The sequence below is a fragment of the Artemia franciscana genome, chromosome 14 (assembly GCF_032884065.1).
Source record: "Artemia franciscana chromosome 14, ASM3288406v1, whole genome shotgun sequence".
NCBI classification, from domain to species: domain Eukaryota; kingdom Metazoa; phylum Arthropoda; class Branchiopoda; order Anostraca; family Artemiidae; genus Artemia; species Artemia franciscana.
The window spans coordinates 1,729,911-1,755,294 of NC_088876.1; the positions used below are offsets into that span (position 1 = coordinate 1,729,911).

At 36.2% G+C, this 25,384-nt stretch overlaps 1 protein-coding gene across 5 annotated transcripts in view; it reads right to left on the reverse strand.

Annotated features, from left to right (window-relative positions):
* The window catches only part of LOC136035168 (protein trapped in endoderm-1-like), a 63,628-nt gene that overhangs the window by 30,463 nt on the left and 7,781 nt on the right, over positions 1–25,384 (reverse strand). For all 5 annotated transcript variants that reach the window (XM_065716738.1, XM_065716737.1, XM_065716741.1 and 2 more), the window contains exons 2-3: positions 24,248–24,459; positions 14,042–14,288 (exon numbers count right to left, since the gene is read on the reverse strand). In XM_065716738.1, the coding sequence (XP_065572810.1) occupies positions 14,042–14,288; positions 24,248–24,371 (371 nt within the window). In that variant the 5' untranslated portion in view covers positions 24,372–24,459. The remainder of the gene's footprint in view (positions 1–14,041; positions 14,289–24,247; positions 24,460–25,384) is intronic.

The following is a 25,384-nucleotide window of genomic DNA, read 5'->3' on the forward strand; positions in this document are numbered from 1 at the left end:
TGAATATAAAATTCATGGCTCAGAAACAGTAAAAGGTTGGCAATTACAACAGGGGAGCAGGGGGTAAACCAAGGAAACTGGTGTTAAACCAGCTGTTAATTTTGCACAATGCTTGTGTAATTCGATTATCCTTTAGTGCTGCCACTCACAACCTGAAAATGTACAAAAAAACTCTTGGGACTGAAACTGATCTTATGAGAGTCAACGCAACAGCGTTGACTTAGTAATGAGTGACGCCTCCTAATTACATATTTTACCACCATGTTGTGACCAAGATGGGCCCAGGATTGCAGAAAGCCTTCATTCATACTAAAGATCTTATGGATTTCCTGGTGTCTGCTTAAGCGCTTCGGTGTGGATTTGAGAAAAAAGTTTGATCACCGTCCCGGGATCCGTATCTGGGATCATTGCTTTTCCTTTGGCCAAAATAAATTCAATGATTTATTGAGCATGAAAACTGGAACTTGGAATGTTAAGACGTTAAAAAAATAATTATGGTATTGACATTTTGACTGACAAATTCACGCAATTCGAACTGGAGTTATTTCAGAAACTCACATCCCAGGGGTGGGAAGCATAAAATTAGGTGATTTAAACTTTGTTTACTCAGGCAGGAAGGATGGGGTACATAGACAGGGAGCAATTGTAGCAAGTCTGAAGATTGTTGCTCCAATTTAACTTAACCCTCGTGCAACTGAACCCTATTTAAATGAGCCCTCGTGCAACTAGAACCCTTTGCAACTCAAACATGTGTAACTCATCCCCATGTGATTGTACCCTAGTGCAAATGAAAACCGCTTAACTAGACCCCGTGCAACCGAGACCAGGTGCAACTCAACCAAAAAATGGAGAGTTGTACGCGCGAACGGAGCGCTTTGGTATTAGGATTTTTACTAACACGTGAATTCTCAGAAAAAAAAAATGTAAATTGCATAGGTATTGGAAGTAAAAATGGGAATTCACATGCGAAAATCTTTTTGAAATTTAACGATGAGATACATGTCATTAAAAATAAATTTCCTGGAATACGATCCTAATTAGTATTAAATAAAAAACAAGTTGTTTTTAACTGCAAGTAAGGAGCGACATTAAAACTTAAACGAGCAGAAATTATTTCGCATATGAAAGGGGTTGTCCCCTCCTCAACGCCTCGCTCTTTACGCTATAGTTTTACTCTTTCTCACTATTCTACTTTTTAAAACAATAAAATACTTTAGCGTAAAGAGCGAGACGTTGAGGAGGGGGCAACTCCTTTCACATACAGAATAATTTCTGTTCATTTTAAGATACCTCGCTCTTTACATTAAAGCTTGAATTTTGTCCCAAATCCTTAAGAATAACCCCTGAATCACAAAGGCCGTAGAATAAATAGTTGAAACTACTGAAAATGCTTTAGCGTAAAGAGCAAGGTATTGTGGAGGAGACGAACCCCCTTACATACGTAATAATTTATGTTCGTTTTAAGTTTTAATGCTGCTCATTACTTTCAGTTGAAAAAAATTATTGATTTTCTCATTATTTGTTTTTAATAATGCTAGAAAATCCTGCGCCCCCTTCATGGAAATTTTCTTCTCTTATGATAAATTCCTCCATGGAAAGATCCTCCCACGTAACCCCCTCCCCCTCCCATCCCCACCCAACGAGAAAAAGTCCCCCTGAAAACGTCCGTACACTTTGTAATAACCATCACTATATAAAAACAACAGTCAAAGTTTGTAACTTGCAGCCCCTCTCCCGGGGACTGTGGGGGATTAAGTCGTCCCCAGGCCAAGGGGTGAGGGCCAAGGTGCCCTCTAATTTTTTGGTCACTTAAAAAGGGCGCTAGAACTTTTAATTTCTGTTAGAATGAGCCCTCTTGCGACATTCTAGGACTACTGGGTCGATACTATCACCCCTGTGGAAAAAAAAACAAATACAAAAAGATAAACAAACAAATAAACACGCATCCGTGATCTGTCTTCTGGCAAAAAATACAAAATTCTTCATATTGTAGATAGGAGCTTGAAACTTCTACAGTATGGTTCTCTGATACGCTGAATCTGATGGTGTAATTTTCGTTAAGATTCTGTGACTTTTAGTGGATGTTTTCCCCTATTTTCTAAAATAAGACAAATTTTCTCAGGCTCATAACTTTTGATGGGTAAGACTAAACTTGTTATATATTTAAAATCAGCATTAAAATGCGATTCTTTTTATGTAACTATTGGTATCAAAATTCCGTTTTTAAGAGTTTCGGTTACTATTAATCCTGGTCGCTCCTTACTACAGTTCGTTTACCACGAGTTTCTGAAAGTTTTTGAATACCTTACAATATATACTTGTGCCTAATCCAAGCATCTGTAATACTATTTTTCTGAATGTGTACGGTTTTCTAGAGTCCTGAGTCATTTTTTAACCAGAAAGTTTGCTCAGTATCCTGCCTGTCAGGATATCATTTGAGAGGACTAGAACCTGAAGGCCTCACCGAAAGGTCAATATTTTTTCTCTAGAGAATTCTAAAAAAAAATTGTTTTTGTGAAGTTGTCCTGAATTTCTAAGTCCTTTAAATCTACCCAGGCACCGTCTACTCCTTAAGATAATTGAATGGCAATTGCTGAAGTTGTAAAAATCTGTTTTGGGAATCAAGTCAAGAGAGATTAGATTACAAAGCAAAATATACAGCCAGATCAGAAAAAGCCAAATGGAGAAATATGTGTGGTCTGTATCTCACGCTATTCTCTAAACATCCTCAACTACTTAAACTTGATCAAGTGGATCTGTATCTACGCTTAGGAGCTTAAAGAATACAAACATTTGCGCATTCTAAAAAAAGAAAACCGAATTGAAAGCAGATGCTATTAAGAAATTTCTGTCTCATGAGAAAATGCTGTGTAAAGCCCGCTAATGTATAAATTTTCAATTCAGGTAATAAATAAAAAACCAAGTTTTTTTAACTGATAGAAAGTCCCCTCTTCAGCACCCTGTTCTTTATGTTAAAGATTGTCTCTTTGTTACCACTTTACTTTTTTAAAGTAGTAAAAAAACTTTAGCGTAAAGTGCGGGGCGTTGATGAGGGGACAGCCCCTTTTATATATGGAATAATTTCTGTTCGTTTAAAGTTTTAATGTCGCTCCTCAATTTGTTTTTTATTTAATTTCTGAACGTTTTTCGACAGATGCAGGTTCGAATTTGGCTCACCATACATGAACAATTAAAACGAAATTTGCATATTAATTTTGGCAAAATTTCCCACCGTGTAAAATTTTCTCTAGAAATTTCAACTCCGGAAACTACCCTCCAACCTCCCCATGTTCACCGTATAAAACCAAAATTATTTTTTATGTTTATAAGGGGGCTGTCCCCTCATACAATGCCAGGAAATATGGCTCCCCCTCAATGGAAGATTCCTTCCCCTTATGGAAAATCCCGTCATGCAAATCTCTTCCCACATAAAATCCCCCCACAAGGAAAAATCCCCCAGACAATTCCATTCTAGCTGAAAATTACCCTGGAAAATTTCTTGCGGATGATACCGGCTGAAAATTTATTATTAGTCCAGTTTTATTTTAAAAATATTTTAATTTCTGATTGTTTTAAGACTCATGTCAAAAATTCCCCTCCGTGGAAAATCCTTCTCAAAAATACCCCCGCCCCTAGTAGAAAGGTGTTCCCGTAGAAAGGTGTGCCCCCGGCCAATTCTCCTTAATATCTCCACATGTAAAACTGAGTCAGCAAAGAGAAAGTAAGACAAATAAAAACAATTTTGTATAGGAATCTTGGAGAATTCCCCCAGTGGAAGATTTCCCTAGGAAAGTTCACCCTGGGAACATCTCTTTCCTTGGAAAACTATCCCCGTAGAAAATCCCACCAGCAGAAAATTCCCCTCCCTTCCCCGGAAAATGTCTGTATATTTCCCAATAAGAAGTACTATACGTAAACATTGGTCAAATATCCTAACTTTTCCTGGATTTTGTTCGGATGACTTTTAGCAGAAAAGATGGGTGGGAGGGGAGCCAGTCGCCCTTTAATATTTTTGGTCACTTCAAAAGGGCACTATAACTTTTAATTTCCGTTCAAACGAACCCATTCTCGAAATTCTAGGACTATTGTTTCGATGCAATCACCCCTGGGGAAAAAGGGTGATTTCGCACCTGTGATCTTTCTTCTGGCAAAAAAAAACTACAAAATTCCGCATTTTTGCAGATGAAAGCTTGAAAACTTTTACATTAGGGTTCTCGGATACGCTAAATTTAATGGTTTGATTTTCATTAAGATTCCTTGTATTTTAGGGATTAATTGCAATTAATCGGAAGATTTTGAGAAAAAAGGAGCGAGGGAGGAGGCCTAGATTCCCTCTAATTTTTTGATTACTTAAAAAGGCAACTAGAACTTTTAATTTTTTACGAACATTTTCATTGGTAAAAAATATACGTAACTTACGAATTAACTTACGTAACGAACATCTATATTCGTATGTTTTATTGCGTATATGAGGGGGTTAAGCCCTCTTCGATACCTCGCTCTTTACACTAAAGCTTAAATTTTGTCCCAATTCCTTAAGAATAACCTTTGAATCACAAAGGACGTAGAATAAATAGTTGAAATTACTTAAAATACTTTAGCGTAAAGAGTAAGGTATTACGAGGAGGTAAACCCCTCATATGTGTTATAATTTTTGTTCGTTTTAAGTTTTAATGCTGCTCCTTACTTTCAGTAGAAAAAACTTTTCATATATATTTTTTCATTGTTTTTTCAAATCATGCTAGAAAATCTTACACCCCCTTCATTGAAAATCTCTTCCCCCATGAGAAGTTCCTCCATGAAAATATCCTCCCACGTAACCTCCCCCTCCTCAACTCTTCCCCCTAAACCAAAAAATCCCCCCTGAAAACGTCTGTACACTTCCCAGGAACCATTACAATATGTAAACACAGGTCAAAGTTTGTAACTTGCAGCCCCTCCAACGGGGACTGCGGGGGAGTAAGTTGTCTCTAAAGACATAGTTGTTAGGTTTTTCGACTATGGTGAATAAAATGGCTATCTCAGAATTTTGATCCGGTGACTTTTGGGGAAAATGAGCATGGGAGGGGGCCTAGGTGCCCTCCAATTTTTTGGTCACTTTAAAAGGGCACTAGAACCTCTAATTTCCGTTAGAATGAGCCCTCTCATGGCATTCTAGGACCACTCAGTCGATACGATCACCCCTGGGAAAAAAAAAAAACAAACAAAAAACAAATAAACACGCATCCGTGATCTGTCTTCTAGCAAAAAATGCGAAATTCCACATTTTTGTAGATAGGAGCTTGAAACTTCTAAAAAAAGGTTCTCTGATACGTTGAATCTGATGGTGTGATTTTCGTTAAGATTGTATGACTCTTAGGGGGTATTTCCTCCTATTATCTAAAATGAGGCAAATTTTCTCAGGCTCGTAACTTTTGATGGGTAAAATTGACATTGATGAAACTCATATGTTTAAAATCAGCATTAAAATGCGATTCTTTTGAGGTAACTATTGGTATCAAAATTTAATTTTTTAGGGTTTCGGTTACTATTGAGCCGGGTCGCTCCTTATTTACAGTTCGTTACCACGAACTGTTTGAAAGACACTTCATTGGGATAAACATATTCTTATCTCTAGACAAAGAAATTCTCAAAGCAAGGGAAGTCCTGGTGTCAGACACCTACGCTGATAACTTGCAAAAAAAGGCCAAAATGTACTAAAAGTGTTCTTTGACAACCCTGAATACGAGGAATTTGTCTTTCTATAGCGGTAACTGAAGTGACTGCCGTCTTATATTAAAAGTCACTTCATTGGGATAAACAGTTTCTTATCTCGAATAAAAGAAATTCTCAAAGCAAAGGGGGAAAGTTCTGGTGTCAGACACCTACGCTGATAACTTGCAAAAAAAGGCCAAAATGCACTAAAAGTGTTCTTTGACAACCCTGAATACGAGGAATTTGTCTTTCTATAGCGGTAACTGAAGTGACTGGGAACCGTCTTATATTAAAAAGTCACTTCATTGGGATAAACAGTTTCTTATCTCGAATAAAAGAAATTCTCAAAGCAAAGGGGGAAGTTCTGGTGACAGACACCTATACTGATAACGTACCACAATGTTTTTCTTTTTTTTTAGAAAGCTTGGGCAAGCTTCTTGAGGAAGCACAAACAGAAAGTTTTTATGGCTGCAGGATGTTTATGTTAAGAGAGAGTCTTCACAAGAATATCTGTCAGTGACACGAATGTTGAAAGCAGTCACCGCGTGCCAGAGGTTTTTCCTCCTTTTTTATGAGTGTGGTTTGAAATTTCCGGGGTCTAATGAACATGTGCTTCATTAAAGTGTGGTTTAAATACTTTATAGGTCTTTCTTTTGAAGTACTCAGTACATTCTTTCTTTTTTACTTAAATAGTTCAGTAGCCTACTTACTAAGTACTTTCTTTCTTTCTGTGTTTTTTCTTTCTGTTTTTGTAAGTGTAGTCTCTTTTAAAGTACAAATAAAGTATAAACTTCACTTCAGTATAAATTACTTTTAGAGTAAATAACAAGTGGAAATAAAATTCACGGGGTTTTACTAAAAATATGCTATGTCAAATTAAAAGTTTTCAAAGAAATTTCAGTTTCCTAGCGAACTAAAAAGTTTTATTCACAGAAATTTAGATAGAAAAAAATAGATATTTATTCATACACAATAAAGAATTGTCACTAATAAAAGCAGGTACAACACCATATGCCCCCCCCCCAAGCTCTATGGCTGGAATGGTGGGAGAACTTTAACTTAGCACATCTTCATAATGACAAACAAAAAGTAAACCTAACAGTAAGTTAAAAGAAAACTTTTGTAATTTCTGGATATTCTCTTTTTCGCCCCTGCGTTGGATATTTCTGAGCCAAAATTATATATTTGCTTTGTTTATTGTGCGAAGGTCTTTACCCTAACTTTCTATTTTTTTCTTCTTCCTGTATTCCTGGCCTTAGAACCTTGGGTGGGAGGGATACATGATGATGTATTGCTTAAATATCCTATTTAATTTATTTTTAGTCTTGAAATTCACTATGCAAAATATAATCAGTTGGTAAGAAAATAAAGAAGGGTGACACCCCTGTTTATCTTATAGTGAACAAACATACACTGAAATTCATTGTCACATACAGTAAGTCTTTGAATAAGCGTCACTATTTGAGACCACATGCCCAGGGCACTGCTTGTGTCATCTTTTAAGAAACAGTAAGAATCATATCAGTAAGAATCAATCAGTAAGCGCTCACTTCCTCACCGCAGGTGAGGAAGTGAGCGCAGGTCTTTGCTTATCGACACATCGCACAAAGTTCTTACTCCCACTTCTAAATTTTCATTGTGATAGAACTTAGATAGATCTTTTATAGCAGTAACAAATGTAAGCCTATCCTTCTCCGTGTTTGTAAAATGTTGGGATGAATAACAATTTTTTCGAATAGAATTTTGTTATGATTATAGAATATCGATTCAAGTGACACAATTAACGAGTCCTAATAAAAAATAAAAACAGCTAATCAATAGTAGCCTATCAGATTAATCATAGAAATGTGTTCATAGTCATAAATCATAGTCATAGATCATAGTCATAGTCAGGTCTATCCTTCTCCGTGTTTGTAAAATGTTGGGATGAATAAGAATTCTTTTGAACAAAATTTTGTTGTGGTCATTGAATCTCGATTCAAGTGACACAATTAACAAGTCCTAAAAGGAATAAAATAGCTAACCTATGGTCATCTTTATATAGTCAATCTTTTGAATTTATATAGAAATGTTTGATCAATGAGTTTGTCTTGCGGTTGCCTTGTGGTGCATCCCTAAATTGGCGTCCCTGTTTGAAACAACACACAAAGCACTTGTGCAAGATTTTCACTATCTTAAGAATATCCCTGATGTTTTTCACGTCCACCCTGGTAATAAATCTTCCTTCAAAATAAATTGCGGCTTATATGCCTTCTATGGCTGATTTACTTTTCTGTTGTACAAAATGTGGCAAAGTGCCTAACCCATTGGGCATATCATTCCTAACAGAAAGAGAACTTCCTTTGCTCTTATGTAGATCATCAATTAGCAATTTATTATTGAGTGACATTTGCATCTATACATCTGCGCATATCCTTCTTAGAGATTGAAACCAATTAATTATTCTGTTATTTTCATTACATTGGTGATCATGGACTATTGAAAAATTACAGAAAATCTTAATTTCTTGTAGTTCTGTGGTAAAAAAAAAAAAAAAACTCACTGCGCTTTAATGTTATTGAATAAAAAATTAGTTTTTTCGACTGAAAGTAAGGGGCAACATTAAATATAAAACAAACAGAAATTATTCCGTATATGAGGGGCCACAAACAAGTGACCTAGACGACATCAGCAGAACATGTTCAAAATGAAACCATTTTGGTTAGTGTGACAATTTCCATTTTGTTAGTGTGACAGGTAACCACGTACCACCAGATTTTGTCTTTCCGAGGATTAATTTCCAACTACGGATGGCGAGAGATGAGTCCCCCAGGGTGCTTTGGGACTAGCTGATCCAAGTGGTTGGATTGATTCTGAAATCTTCTTGATGACAAGAAAACTTTTTTTTAAGCTACGAGATCACCAAAAGAAACCATACTTTACTGTTACTGGACAATCATGACAGTCACCTGGACATCCAAGTAGTTAACTACTGCAAATAAAATGGGGTAATCTTAAATATCTTCCAACCTCATTGCTCGGATCGCTTGTAACATTAATATATTTCAGTCTATAGACAATTCAAATAGCGTTGAGATGCAACTTTAATGAGGGGTTGAGCCTTCATCCAGGCCAACGAATCTCCATGTATGAGGTAGCAGAAGCCTATACCCCGTGTTCCATACCCCAAGAAGTTTAGCAAGAGTAATATTATGGCATGCTTTAGAAAGCCCAGACTGTGGCCATTCGGCCACAACAGTTTCTTCCCTGTTGACTTTTCTGCAGCTTCAGTTGCAGATGGTTAATTGCTAGACAGCCATTCTCGACTGCTGAGCCAGTTCCTCATGAGCCAAACCAAGGTGCTGGCGAACTCAAGATCCTTCTGTAGTCTTTTCCGTAGCTCCTGAGCAAATAGTATCATTTCTACATGTGCCACCAACAATTGCCAAGGGTAGAGAAGTAAAACAAAGAGGAAGAACTAGAATACTTACAGATCACCAGAAAAGGAAGAACTAGAGCAAATGGTAGAAAATAGAAAAAGATCTCAGAAAAAAGTCCTCCCTACCCTTCCAAAGAAAGCAAGAAATCCAAGCCCGGATGACTGGGGTGAAGATATTTAGGATGAGTTACAAGAATGTCTATGCATGGATGATAGTTCTGATGAATCTTTATGTCTCGGAAAAACGGAACCAGACAATTTGTTTAATGTAAACATCCTAGCTGCTGATGACTTTGTGCTCGTGATATTTGTCATCGGAACGGGAAACTTTTTTGTGGTACACGTGTAGCAGAAATTGATGAGGATTACATGGAGGTGATGTTTCTAAAAAAATGGGACAAGGTTCGTTTTCCTTATCCCATTGGCCATGCTTCAATTTCAAAAGATGATATTACCCTGAAGCTTCCTTGTCCAGTTTCGACAGGTGGTACAAAGAGAGCTGTGGAAGCTTTCTACTTCAACTTTGATTTTTCCAAGTTTAATTTTCTCTAAAGACATTTTGTATCAAGATGTTTAATAATAATTGAAGATTTCATAACTATATTACAAGGTGTCTGAGGCAACCTGCGGCATGTCCAAAACAACACGTACTCTGGGGTTGTTTCGGGTGATTCTTATTTTGTTTTTTAAACTGTTTCAGAAAAAAACATGTGAAGATAAAAATCGATAAAAATTCTAGTAGGTGCAAAATTCCTGGACACATTGTGCGCTTGAAATACCCAAATATGTGTTTTAGTTAACTAGATTTTTGAGAAAGAAAACCAAACGTCCGGGTCAATCCCAAGCTACTCTACTATGAGTATGAATTGGTTGGTATGTTGGTAGATGGAAGGTGTGGTAATCCGTTGCATATGTATAACGTAGAATATTCTAGAAGTAGGTATACAAGCCTAGAATACTGGACTTCGGGCTTTTTCTGTATATATTAGTTATTTAATAAAGATCTCTATTTTTTTTTTTAAATGGGTGAATTTCATAACTTACAGACCTCTCCCCACGGACTCTGGGGGGCATTTTGCACCTAATGATATAATTATTTCATCTTTCAACTATACTGAACAGAATGGCTCAAAATTTTGATCAGATAATTTTGGGGAATACATTGGTGTGGGAGGGGACCCAGTTGCCCTCAAGTCTTTATGGTTAATTAAAAAGCGCACTAGAACTTTTAATTTCTGTTTCAATGAACCCTTTCTCGACCTTCTAGAACCATTATTTCGGTAAAATCACCCTTGAAAAAAAAAGAAAAAAAATACACGTCCGTGATCCATCTTCTAGCAAAAATAGCAATCTTTTATTTTTTTGCAGATAGGAGCTTTAAACTTCTACGGTAGGTTTCTCCAGTAAGCTGAATCTGATGGTGTGATTTTCTTTAAGATTTCTTGAATTTTATGGGGTGTTCCCCCTATTTAAAAAGCAGTCAATTGTTCTTAGGCTCGTAACTTTCGATGGGTAACATTAAACTTGATCGATCTTGTATATTTGGAATCAAGCTAATTCATTTGATGTATCTATTGATATTAAAATTCCGTTTTGTAGAGTTGTGGTTGCTATTGAGCCGAGTCACTCTATACTTACAGTTCGTTGTCACGAACTGTTTGATGAACTACAACTTCCTCAACTTCAATGGAATAACCAATAATGATCCATCGTCTATTATTCTTTCAGAAATCTCAGGTGAAACTCATCACCCTAATCTTGGGTGAAACTTATCACCTTCTCCCCTGTGCAGACAACGACTTATATGCTCATTTAAGAAACTGTATTTTGAATACTTGCGTTTTCTTTGGTAAAAGTGAAGATGGTTGAAAAAAGGTTTTTTTCTATAAATAGTTTTATTTGTTTGGCGTTAGAAATGCTCTGCATATACGTAGTACAATACATATATTGTATTTTTTTATTAGAAATAATTTTAAGTATAATTTGTATATTTTTATCGCATAGGTAGATTCAAAGACATATGCAAGGTGGACCTTGGGGTCTAGGTCTTCTGAAATTGTAAATTTTCCTAAATTTTTAGACACACCTTGTTTAAATTATCTAATTATATTTGTTTGTTTTTTTATTGGTTCTCCCGAATAAAAAATATGTTTTCGTCCCTCGATAGAGTGATTTTGTATAGCCTTTGATGTGATTTTCCAAAAGCTATATAATCATATATTTCCAAGTGGCTTTAAGATAAGCTAATAGCATAAGATATAAAACCACCTTCTTGGTCGACCCATAACTAACAAGTTAAATATGGCCTTAATGCCTCATGAATCGCGACTGTTAGAACTCCATCCAACCGTTCTGATATCTCAATTCTTTTTGGATGAACAAATGTTTTTCCCCAAGGGATTGCAGACTAGGCCACACCGTGTACACTACATGGAACGAGCATATAAATAGCACCAAAAGATCAATTTGGTGCAAAATTTTGTAGCACAAAACTGTGAAAAATTTTGTAGCACAAAAAAATTGTCGTAACTTTAATTGGCTTAAATTGTCACATAAGAGACCGGGAGAGGGGTGTTAATTTTTCGCTCTTTTTACTGGCTTTAAATTTCTTAGAAAAACACAAGAGATGTGATCAGACTTTAAAAGATGAGGCTTTTGGTTTACCTTTCTTAAATTTGCATAAATAATTATGCGATTTGCTTCCAAAAATATGCCAAACCTTTGTTATCATGGACTTATAAGAAAGTGATCGCTCTGTCTTCCTCTGTAATCAAGGCTGTATCCATGATTTTTGCTCTGGAATAGGGTTTTTTTTTCTTCGAAGGAGGGGATGGGTCAGAAAAATACTTTACAAAATTCCTTTATTATTTTTGCTATATTAGAATTTTTGCTATATTTTACAAGATGGACCAAAATTTCAGGGGAGAGGGGTAGATTCAAAGCAGAGTTTTCCGCAGGGGATATTTTCTGCGGGGGAATATGTTCCGGGTGGTATTTTCCTGGAGGATTTTCATCAGAAGATACTTTCCGATGGTGGGGGTGGGGCTGCGGGGGTGGGTTAATGCTGGCCACCATTTAATATAATGCGTTCTGCGCGGGCTGCTTCCAACAATTCTTTGTCGTAGTTTCCAAAATTTTGCTTCTACAGTATTATATTATTATCATATTTTCATATATTTCAATCTAACTTCGTTTCTTGGATGTGTTCCGTTTAACAGACAAGTACCAAAAGCTATACTAAATTATTAAAATAATTAAATTTCAGTGAAGTAGTTCTTTCAAAGCTACTTAAGAAAAAAATCTGAATTCCCATCTTAAAGGGCATTAATTACTAAATTCCAAAAGTAACTGATAACTAAATTATCAGTATAAGTTGCAAGAAGACTGGGGCAAAAATCCTTAGACTTGCTACAATTACTTCCTGTCTATATACCCCATCCTTCCTGCCTGAGAAAATAAATTTCATATTACCTAATTTCATGCTTCCTTACCCTAGGATACGAGTTTCTGAAACTCCTAATAAGTCCAGTTCGAACCGTCTGAATTCGTCAGTCAAAATGTCGATACGATAGTTATTTTTTAATGTTATAACATTCCAAGTTACAATTTTCAGTTTCTTTAAATCGATAAATTTTGTTGTTGCAAAGCTAATTGAATCTAAGCAGACAAAGAAAGGAATTTTGGACATTCACCGGTGAATTTCAAACAAATACTTGAACAGTCTTAGAAAAAGAGGACTTCCATCCTTAGAGAGGATATTGTTATGATAGTATAGTTATAAATGTACTAGAAACAATGCAAAAATAATAATGAAAGAAAAGGATTTCACAGGGACTGAATTTCACAGGGATTGAATTGTAGAGTGTCATGTTGTAGACACTATTGAATATGCAATTATGTTAATCCACCATTTTACTAAAAGAATCTTTTAGTAAAATGGTAGTAAAAAATAATGGTAGTAAAAGATGGTAGTAACTTAACTGTTTATTTACTTAAATGAAATGTAATGTAAAGTCACTTTAAAAAAAATTCGGTCTTGTTGTCCCTAAAGCAAAAGATATACAAAGTCAAAGATCAGATTCATTTCCTCAATTGTTGTCATATTGGATGTTTTTTCGCCCGTTTTACGTCCCCAGAATTTTTAAGAGGGTCACCCAAATAATTTTGAATTTTTTCTCTATGAATAGACACACTCGTTTTTTCTCTGCTGAAACGTCGATAGGCGATAGTTTTTAATTGCTTTTAGTTTCTCGTAATTACTTATATACATTTCCATTAAGTAGGGAAGCAAAGAATAGAGCTAAAATAGCTCAAAAGCCCCCTCTGACCAAAAATTTACATTTATATCAATCAATCAATCGATCAATTTATTTAAAGAAAACAAAGTAAAAAATTACAAAGGTCTAGACCCCCACAAAGGCTGTTTGGCCTGTGAGAGTAGGAGACTAAACATTACATTAAATAATACCACTAAGATCAAGCAGAAGAACAAGCAGAAATAAAAGAAAAAAAATTAAACACCAACAACAAAAACTACCATGCCAATCAAAACAAGTGAATTAAAAAAGTTGAAAAAGAAAGATAGAGGGGAAAAGAGAAGGGAGGAGAGAACTAACTCTCTAGACATAAGAGGTGGTCAGTTAGCTCTTTCTTAAGTTGGCCATAAGAATGACATGGCCCAATTTTAACAGGTCAGGAATTCTGAATTGAGGCGCAACATAAAACTGGATTACAATCTGATCATATGGTTTTAGCTTTATGAACGAATGTTTATAAATAAACCGTAACTTATTATTTAGAAACACCCCTGAAAATGAATTACACCTCCCCTGAAACTGGTTTTGGACTCCACCTTACCTCCTCCTGCTGTCAGGTATGTATTAAATATTTTCTAATAGTAAACATTAAGGGGGAAACTGAAAACCTTACCTATTTAGCGTGATAGCAACCATTGACATCAATGACGTCCCAACGTTCCCATAAAAGAAGAACGGGAATGTTTTGCAAAGCCCGTCTCCATGTACCCAAGACTCAGATAAATAACGTGACACTGTCAGTGGTAAATTGATGGCACAAAATAGTAAGTCTGAGGCAGTCAAACTCAATACGAAGGAAGTTGTCGCATGCGAGCGGAGCTTCTTGGAATTTAAAAGTGCCACGAATGTGACCAAGTTGCCTGAAATAAAAAAAAATATAACTTTGAAATTACTGTTTAAAAATATGAAATTGAATCAAGAACTAGTAACAATAATAATAATAACAATTACAAAAAAAAATACTCTCGAAGTACCAACTTTGTATGCGTCTCCATCTTCTTTCTTTCTGTTCAGTTTAGTTTCTTGGGTAATTGTTTTCCTACTATTTGAGTACTTTGTTACGAGTGTGTTTGGTAATTGTCAATAAATAGTCCCGCCTGCCCTCTCAAGCCTCATTGCTTTTTTGACAGGTCAAATGTAAATACATCATCTTTAACAGATGCCGAATTCAACAAAGAGAAACGCGGTTGAAAAATCAGCAAAAAATCAGCAAAAATTGGCTCAAAATATATGGCGTTTTCCTTTGTTTTCCTTTGAAGGTTTGACTGTATTTAGGAATAAGCAGATTTTTGTGTTTGAATTTCTATGCCGATCTCATCACTAAAACCCGGCAAGGAGGTTACGGGGGGGGGGTGGTAATAGGAAAGAACATAGCAAAGAGGGTGGTTGCTCTTCAGTAATTTTGTCTCTTAAGAAAGGGTACTACAGTTTTTGTGGACCTTAAAACAGGGTATTATAACTTTTCATTTGCAATCGAACAAGCCCACAGAAAGTCCCCCCCTTCTTAATACAAAGCAGCCAGGGAAAAGCACAAATAAATATTTGTGGTAATTAGGCTGTGGTATTTCCCAGCTTCTTATCTACCTGTTGATTGAACTTAATTTAATTTCGAAATGGCAACGCTGTTAAAAGTATGTTTATTTTGTTTGTTTATATTTTTATAATATATATTATATTTTATTATTATATATTTATAATATATTATATTATATTTCTTATATTTGTTTCAAATTTGACGTTTTTCAATTGATTTTCAATATGTCTTTCACAAAAAAAGGTGTTTGACTCAATTTATGATAAAAAAAGACTGTCTCGTGCTGTTATACAGTTGTTGATGGTAGCTATGCCAAATTTCTGCTGTTTTTATTTAATTATGGTCGAATCCTTATTTGCGACAAAAATTGGACGATTTATAAATTTAAAGAATTTCTGCTTTAGTTTCGTCGGTCGAATCGATAACTATCGGACTAATCGAAGTGCTAATCGTTGTTAAGAAAAATGATGAGCCACATGGGAATAATCGTTCCCACATGGAATGTGGGAAAGAATGTGACAACTTAAATTTTTTTTCCAAAACCAATGGAGTCCGGTTTACATAAAAGTTACTATAACATAACATTTAATGAACTTTGCTGAAAACATTAGATTGAATCCGTTTGTTTAAGTAACGGTTCTGGTATGGCAGGGACAACTCATAATTACCAAGGCTATTTCCCACCAAAACTATTTTGCGGGGCAAGATGATGTGCTATTAATCATCTAAATATATTCATTTTCATTTCATTTCAATATATAAACATAAACAATTTCATTTCATACTTTGAATATATTCATTTTAACTCTCTGTTCAGACATTGTTAAAGACTTTTATTTGAAACTGTTAATTAGCGCTCAAGTTGAAATGGATAAAAATGTTCATGGCTGAAATGCCCAGACACGGAGAAAAAGGAGCGACCCGGCTCAATAGTAACCGAAACTCTAATAAACGGAATTATGATACCAATAGTTACATCAAAAGAATCGTATTATAATGCTGATTTTAAGTATATAAGACAAATAAACTTGATATAAACATCAAGTTTGGTCTTACCCATCAAAAGTTACGAGCCTGAGAAAATTTGCCAAATTTTAGAAAATAGGGGAAAACACCCTCTAAAATTCATAGAATCTTAGTACAGCATCAGATTCGAAAATTACAGCATCAGATTTAGCGTATCAAAGAACCCTACTATTAAAGTTTCAAGCTCCTATCTACAAAAATATGGATTTTTTTTTTTTTTTTTTTTTTTTGCCAGAAGACAGATCACAGATGCGTGTTTATTTTTTTTTATTTTTTCCCAGGGGTGAACGTATCGACCCAGTGGTTCTATAATTTCGTGAGAGGGTTCACTCTAATGGAAACTAAAAGCTCTAGTGCGGGGTGGAGGTTGTTATGTGGGAGGATTTTTCCATGGAGAAATTTACTGTGAGGGAAGAGAATTTCCATGAAGGGGGCACAGGAATATCTAGCATTACTTAAAAAAAAAACAAAGACAAAATAAATATATTTTTTTCCACTGGAAGTAATGAGCAGCATTAAAACTTAAAACGAACGTAATATATTACGTATATTCCTCCGCATTACCTTGTTCTTTACGCTAAAATATTTTTAGTATTTTCAATTAATTATTCTACGGCCTTTGTGATTCAGGCGTCATTCTTAAAGATTTGGCACAAAATTCAAGCTTTAGTGTAAAGAGCGAGGCATTGACCAGGGGGCAAACCCCCTCATATACGTAATAAAATACACATATATAAAAATATGTTTATTACTAACAAATATTTTTATTACTAACAAAAACGATCGTAAAAAAATCTAGTCGCATTTTTAAGTAGCCAAAAATAGCCATTAAGCCTCCCCCCTCTCTTTTTCTTTATCAAAATCGTTCAATGAAAACTATGAGAAAGCCATTTAGGAGTAAAAAAAATAATATGCAAATTTTGTTTTATTATTCATGTACGGTAAGCCAAAATCAAAACATGCATTAATTCAAAAACGTTCAGAAATTAAATAAAAAAGAACAAGTTTTTTTTTAATGCAAGTAAGGAGTGATATTAACACTTAAAACGAACAAAACTTATTCCACGTATGAAAGGGGTTGTCCCCTTCTCAGCACCTCGCTCTTCACGCTAAAGTTTTTTTTTACTGTTTTAAAAAGTAGAGTTGTGACAAAGAGTCAAACTTTGGCGTAAAAAGCGAGGTGTTGAAGAGGGGACAACCCCTTTCATATACGTAATGATTTCTGTTCGTTTTAAGTTTTAATATCACTCCTTACTTGCAGTTAAAAAAAAAAACTTTTTTTTTATTTAATTAACGGGATTGAGCCAATATCTATGGGCTGCCCACAATCCAGCCCATAGCACACAACCCAAAGCACCAATCTTTCCAACCACAAAAAATAGTTAACACACAGTACGTAACTTTCCTTTGGATTCAACTGTATTTATGAAGACATTCCCACAGAGTCACAGAAAAATTGTATGTAAAATTCAAATATACAATGCATTGGATACAGAGGCGGACTGGGCCGCGTGGGCAAGGTGGCAATTACCCCCTGGGCCGGTTGGTTTCGGGCCACTTACGGCTGGGGGTTATTTTTTTTCTACGTACATAAGTAAAGTCGACATAAGGTTCAACAAAAGATCCCGCTTGGCAATTTTTGACTGTGTTATCCTAGACCTACGTACAGATTGTGCGTAGATACCGGCATCATGCTTTAGGAAGCGACGGACGCTGCTATTAAACAGGTTCGTTCTTAGGCTGAAACCTTATAAATATAACCTTGGCTATATTTGTCACTGGTTGTCACTTGGGAGGTTGTCACTGGACCTAGGCTTGGATTTTTGTGTGTCATTGTGTGCCCGATTTCGTTACAAACTAGCAGCAGGAAAAGCGTAACATTTTGGCCATTGCCTTCATCAGTTTTAAACTTGTGAGAAGGTGGACGAGGTGACTGATGGAAAAGTTAAGGGAGGTGTGTAAGAGCTGAGATTGAAGCAAAGAAAAGAACTCTCCAGCCAGGGAAAGACCCAAAACAGAAAAAGTTATCAGTTATATGGGGAACTAACATTAGTAGAACTTTTTGATGCTTTTTTAAACTGTGAGCTAGGGCTCGAAGTTTTTTTTCTAAGTTGGTCATAGATTCAACTGTCACTGTTAATTACCTAGGGGGAGATCTTTATATCAAAAAGCCTGTCAGTTTATTGAGGCCGCGTCTGTTATACCGTTCCTGTTGGCAGGATTATTGATCAAATTAGGTGCTTAGGCGACTACAGTTTGGACAGAGCCCTGCCCATTTGATGTCCATTGAGTACACCATATGATTTATTGTTGCCTTTGTTGAATTTATGTGTCATTATGGCGTTTCTTTCCGGTCCCAGGAGATTAGGCCTGGCAAAACGACGCCTACAAAGGCAACTTTTTGCTCTTTGGCGATTTTTACAGGTTCTGCTTTCAGAAGACTAAATGCAAATGATCAAATCAGATTTTTTCACTGTCCTCGGATTGCAGAAAATCCTATCTGATTATTGAACCTTGATAACGTCTGGCTTCTGTTGGCGGATGGTCGATCAGTGAATTTGAACCAAGATTCAGCATTCTGGCTTCATTGCCTGGTACATTTTACAGAAGTCTTGAGAACTTCACCCTACCTTGGCTGCTTGTGTGCCTGGGAGTTCCAATACTTATATTTCATTTTGTGGAGCCACATCGAAGAAGTACACGACATCGATTCATTTTCAACAGAGAGTCAGCCGACATCGTCAAATACTATGACGCCTTCCGGACCAGTGGAGTCATTAGTGGAGGAATCTATGTTGTATCCGAGCCAAACTGGAATTACTGACTCCGACGCGAAGATAGCTGATGATGAACCACCTGTGCCGGTAAACGTGTCCGTTTCCTACTCTGTACAGTCGAACCTGATACTAGCTCTGAAATTGAATTCATGAGGTCTCATCTGCTCCAGCCGACATCACCTCAAATAGAAAAGCCTAGCCTTGACTTGGTTTCGACTTACTACCAAAAATTTACCACTGATTCCGTCTCACGATCCTGGGTTACTCATGAAGCTAGAGAAATGACAGTCAAATCAAGTCTTTGCCAGCAAATGCATCGCTTTTTCTGGCGGAAAGTCACAGTTTGTTTCTAGGTTTTCTAATTTTAGGCATTCCCATGAGAAAGTCCGGGCAGATGAAAAGTCGAAAGGTCATGTAGCTGCAACTCAAGCTGACTGCCTAGACATTGGATGGTAAATAAATATTGCTTTGGCCAGTAAATCGAAAGAACAGATCTTGACAAACATTCAAGTACTGAATCACAATTTGAGGTCGTAAAGCTGTTGGGAAGACGAGTATTACCTTTTAGAGCACACGGTAATCAGGAGAGACTGTAACTTCTAACAAAGCCGGGGATAGACCACGGAAGATTCCTTAAAGCCATAATTTTGCACTCAAAATCTGACGTCCCTCTGAAGGAACAATTTGAAGAAGCAATAAAGGATATCAGAAAAATCAAACTGAAAATGGATGAGAGTGGGAAATCCAGAGGCGCAGCAAAGGGTCATAGCTCACATGTCACTTTTCTTTTTAACATAACGGTCCAGAGAATGATAAGGAGTATTGTGAAAAACGGGTGGAGAGTTTTAATGAACGAAACCAGTGAAAAAAGATACAGCATCCAAATAGACACAGCTCAGGACGCTGGGGCTGAGGACCAGACTTTTATCGTATCAAACAGTTCGTGGTAACGAACTGAAGTAAGGAGCAACACGGCTCAATAGTAACCAAAACTCTTAAAAAATGAAATTTTGGTACCAATAGCTACATCAAAAGAATCGCATTTTAATGCTGATTTTAAATATATAAGTTTCATCAAGTTTAGTCTTACCCATCAAAAGTTGCGAGCCTGAGAAAATTTACGTTATTTTAGAAAATAGGGGGAAACACCCCGTAAAAGTCATAGAATCTTAACGAAAATCACACCTTCAGATTCAGCGTATCAGAGAACCCTACTGTAGAAGATTCAAGCTCCTATCTACAAAAATGTGGAATTTTATATTTTTTGCCAGAAGGCAGATCACGGATGCGTGTTTATTTGTTTGTTTTTTTGTTTTGTTTCCTTCCCCAGGGGTGATCGTATCGACCCAGTTATCCTAAAAAGTTGCAAGAGGGCTCATTCTAACGGAAATCAAAAGTTCTAGTGCCCTTTTTAAGTGACCAAAAAAATTGGAAGGCACCTAGGCCCCCTCCCACGCTAATTATTTTCCCAAAGTCAACGGATCAAAATTCTGAGATAGCCATTTTATTCAGCGTAGTCGAAAAACCTTATAACTATGTCTTTGGGGACGACTTACTCCCCCACAGTCCCTGTGGGAGGGGTTACAAGTTCAAAACTTTGACCAGTGCTTACATATAGTAATGGTTATTGGGAAGTGTACAGGCGTTTTCAGGAGGATTTTTTGGTTGGAGGCAGGGGTTGAGAAGAGGGGGATATGCTGGGGGAACTTTCCATCGAGGAATTTGTCATGGAGGAAGAAAATTTCCATGAAGGGAGCGCAGGATTTACTAGCATTACTTAAAAAGAACAATGAAAAAATAAATATGAAAAAGTTTTTTTCAGCTGGAAGTAAGGAGCAGCATTAAAACTTAAAACGAACAGAAATTATTACCCATATAAGGGGCTCACCTCCTCCTAATACCTTGCTCTTTACGCTAAAGTATTTTTAGTAATTTCAACTATTTATTCTGCGGCTTTTGTGATTCAGGGGTAATTCCTAATAAATTGGGACAACATTTAAGCTTTAGTGTAAAGAGCAAGGTACTGACGAGGGGGCGAACCCCCTCATATATGTAATAAAAACATGAGAATACAAAAGTTCTGTACGTAGGCTAATTTACAAGTTACGTATATATTTTACTTATAAAAAGATTCGTAAAAAATTAAAAGTTCTAGTTGCCTTTTTAATTAACCGAAAATCGGAGGGCAACTAGGCCTCCTCCCCAGCTCTTTTTTTCTCAAAATCATTCGGCCAAAATTATGAGAAAGCCATTTAGCCAAAAAAAAAAAATTAATATACAAATTTCGTTTTAATTATTCCTCTGCGGAGAGCCAAAATCAAAACATGCATTGATTCAAAAACGTTCAGAAATTAAATTAAAAAAAAACAAGTTTTTTAAATGAAAGTAAGGAGCGACATTAAAACTTAAAATGAACAGAAATTACTCCGTATATGAAAGGGGCCTTTCCTTCTCAACGCCCCGCTCTTTACGCTAAAGTTTTTACTGTTTTAAAATGTAGAGTTAAGAGAAAGAGTCAAACCTTAGCGTAAAGAGCGGGGGTTTGAGAAGGAAAAACCCCTTTCATATAGGGAGTAATTTCTGTTCGTTTTAAGTTTTAATGTCGCTCCTTACTTTCAATTAAAAAACTTGTTTTTTTATTTAATTAAGATATATAAACGACGAAGAAATTCACGAATAACTCTTTGCTGCCGTGCCTGTCCAAATTTCCAGCGGCAAGGGTATGAATGAACTTTTACAAGCCAATATCGAAGAGCATAAACTTAAGTACGAAAAGATAGCTGGGGAATCGCTTGACGATGCTTCTAACATGAGGGTCAAATTTAACGGAATTCTTTCTCACATTGAAAGCCATATTCCATATTGGGTTTATATCTGGTGCCACAGCCACGTTCTAAACCTTTGTGTTGTTGATTGTTTTACTGCAACAGAGGTGAAGACTTAGCAACATTAAAAAAATTTCATATTTCTTTACTGAATCGTAAAAAAGATGGGCCTGTGGTGACAACAAGTAGAGAGCACAAAAGAAGGACAGTTAATGCTGAAAAGGTTACAGAAAATCAGTAAAACTCGTTGATGGTCAGAAGAGAAGTTTGGATGTTTTCTGGTGACGACTGCATGTACTTATATGCAATTCACGTTTTGTCCACGGTGGAAAACAGCACTTCTTTCTACTCAAGAACTGGATCTGGAGCCGATTCACTGCTGAGTAAGCTTACGGAGAACAAACCAATCCTAACTACTTACTTGTTTCTTGCTGTATTTGAAGTCATTGGCTCTATTTCAAGGTATCTTCAGTTAAAAAATTGGGTATTTCGACGGCCTGGAACATTGTTGATAAAGCGAGAAAGAATTTAGAGAGCATTTTATTCAAAATTGTCGAAGAAAAGTTCGTTCGTGTTCGTGTTCGTGTCAAAGATTTAAGTTCGTGTCAAAGATCCTCTAAGTTCGTGTCAAAGATCCTAGGCCTTCTAGAGACCACTTCATTTGACCTTAAAATTAGCTCAGAGCTATCACCATGTTCCGTTGCCAAGAAAAAGTGATTGCTGGGAGAAACAGCAAAATATTCGTAACCTGAAGATTCGGAACAGTGATTCGAGTTGAAGTGTTTGGGTGAGTAATTAACCATATAACAAATAGCCTGAAAGAAATATTTTCAGACAATAAATAGATTATTTCTGAAGTATATTTCTTGCAGCCCACCATATTTAGCCTTGTACGTCGAGGTGAAGTGCCAGAGTCGGTCCTTCGAAGTTTTGCCTCAGTTTTCAACGGAATTATTAGCACAGGTCGTAAAAATAGCCAGGATTGGTGTCGTGCAGAATATGAGGATGTACTTGAACTTGGAGCTGAATGTGGAAGGGATGCGCGGTTTGTGCAGCAACTGCATAATTAACGTGTATTGACAGCTATTAAGGCTCAATTTGTGCTCATCAGCTTTAATATTACTTTTGTCAGTGCAGTAGTTTTTTCCTCTTTTAGTCCAGTTATTTTGTTTTGTTTCTGATCAAAATATATGTTTTGTGTTCGGATGGAAAGTCGAAAAACTCTCAATGGTGTTAAACATCCTTCTGAAGAGGAGAAATGCCGTGAATGTTCTTTGGCTAGGATTTCAATCAAAAACTGATAATTCTATACAGCTGAAAATACGATGCCTTTCTGTGAAAACCTTCTCTCTTTTTCTCTCTTTCTGTGAAAACCTTCTCTCTTTTTCTCTCTTTCTGTGAAAACCTTAGCATCACCTAGTCACCTAGATTTGGCACAAAAAATGATTAGCGGTATCTTTCCTTCCTACTGTAAGCCTACTTCTTACTTAGCGGATAGTACTAATTTGCCTTGCAACGCAAATGATATGAAGTGTAATTTCCACTCATTGTTAAAGGCCCTTTCTGATTAAACACGAAAAAAAAAATCTTTTATAAGGAGGGCCATAGGTAGGGCCGCTTAACCCAAAGGCCCCCATAGCTTTTTGCTCCCAGTCCAACTCTGATTGGATATGAAAGGTTCCCCCATTCTTCACCCGTTTTGTGCAAGAACACCATCATACAATTTTTCTAGGAGGAGCAAATTTATAGGGAAATCAGAATTTGATGATGAATGGGTGTGACGAAATGGATTAAAACACGTGAAAATAATAACAGGTAGTTATATCTTCAATAAAATGAAAATGATCTGAACTTAGGGAGGCAAGGAGGGCACTTTCCCCCCAATAATACGGAGAAAGAAATATTACGTATCTCATTCCCCCTGACTATCCGGGTATGGACCCCTCTTGCCCCCCTCATATAAAACGCTGGAGACTGACTCTTGTCCCATGTTATCCTTTTCAAGTGTCCAGTGGTAAAAATCAGTAAATGGTTGCCAAGGGTTCCTGAATGTTTTTTTCAAATCTTTTGAAATCTTACCTTAAAACTACCTGACTCTTTTGAAAAATTGAGGTTTCAGCTGCTCCATAACAGAGAAACAAAGTTTTATTAGGACTATTTGTTGTAATTTCAGTGGCTTTAATTATCATAAAAAAGAGCCAGTCAGGTTTTGCGGTTTTTCAATCGCTTAGAAATTTGATGTAGCAGTAACAAATAAAATAGGTGAATATGCATTAAAGAAAATAAAATGCAAAATAAAAATACATTTAAGAAATTAGTCAGATTTAGCAGCAGCATGCCCGAATTGGTACCAATTGGAGAGGGTAGGAGGAGAATTGTTCCCTCCCTCCAAAATTTCAAAAAACAGTGTTTTTGTACTATTTAAAAAAAAATGAAAAAAGTAGCTCCTCTAGATTTAAAAAAAATACTTTTTTTGTGTCTTTAGAAACAAAATCCTTGCTTCTTCCTAGCAATTAAGTGAAACTGGATTTTGAAATTATCTTTTTTTGCGTCTTCAGAAGCAGGAAAAATCAAAACAAACTCCTTATCCCTTCCTAACAATTTCGGGGATAGGTGACCGTGTCTGAATGGGTTAGAAAAGTGAAAGGAAAACATACCTATAAGGCCAAAGATGATGAACAAGATACCACAAATTGCGGCAAAGTAAGATGCTTCTGAAGGGTACACGATTTTCACTGGCTGTAGATAATTCTTCAGTGTCTCATTTGGTAAACCAGGCATTTTTTCAGTTTGTCATTAATTTCACGACACTTCAAATACAGCATTTATTCCTTATCGAGTTCTTGATTCGCGGTTGTTTTGCCAAAATCTGTGGATAAAGACAGAATTATTGTTTCAGTTAAATACGTTCTGGGCAACCAGGCTCAGGAACATTCGTGACCAGATTATAATTTAGCCAGCAGAAAGATTAGTGGGGGGGGTTACTACTCCTTGAAATGGCTATGGCAACTTTGCCTGAGTTTGGATTCACCCGCCCCAACGTGACCTGAATTCCTTGAAGAATGCCCCAGGCTGTGGCTCTTTGCACCCATAAAGTAAGATGTTTAAAATAAGTAGGCGTGGGGGGGGTCAAGTTTCCTGAAAATACTGGTAAAAATACTAGTAAGTGATAAAAGGATAATTGTAAGTAGCCGCTGATTAGTAGCTGGTACAATACTCTTTGCAGCAAATTAACTCCCCCAAAGCTCAAAAGAGAGGTAGCTGAAGGAATAGAGAAAAGGAGAGAGGGAGACAGGAAGAGAGTATAAAAATGTATATAATTGCTTGTCAAAACATTTTTTTAATATATGAAAATCTCATTCATAATGTAGAAATAAATTCTTATTTAATAGGTGATTAAACTTCTAAGTATTTGATTTAGACGAATGAAATGAAATGATTAATTGAAATGAAATGAAATTACATACATGATTGAAATGAAGTGACAAACAAATACAAAGTATAAACAATAGGGAAAATATTTTCAAGACAGTGGAAATCAGTTCTGTGAATATTTCGGCCCTATGTCCAAGGGCCGTCTTCAGCACAATACGAGAACAAGAGAGAAAATATGTATATAAATAAACTTACATTAAATTGTGAGAATTAAAACTAAATAATGTTTTTTTAAACATTTTTAAAACCAGCCCTACCATCTTACTTCAACGAAGTTCAACCAGGACTGACAAAAAGAATGAAGTGAGAATATAAGTTCATTCAACCTAAAGAGAACAAAGTGATTAAATGCAATTTTT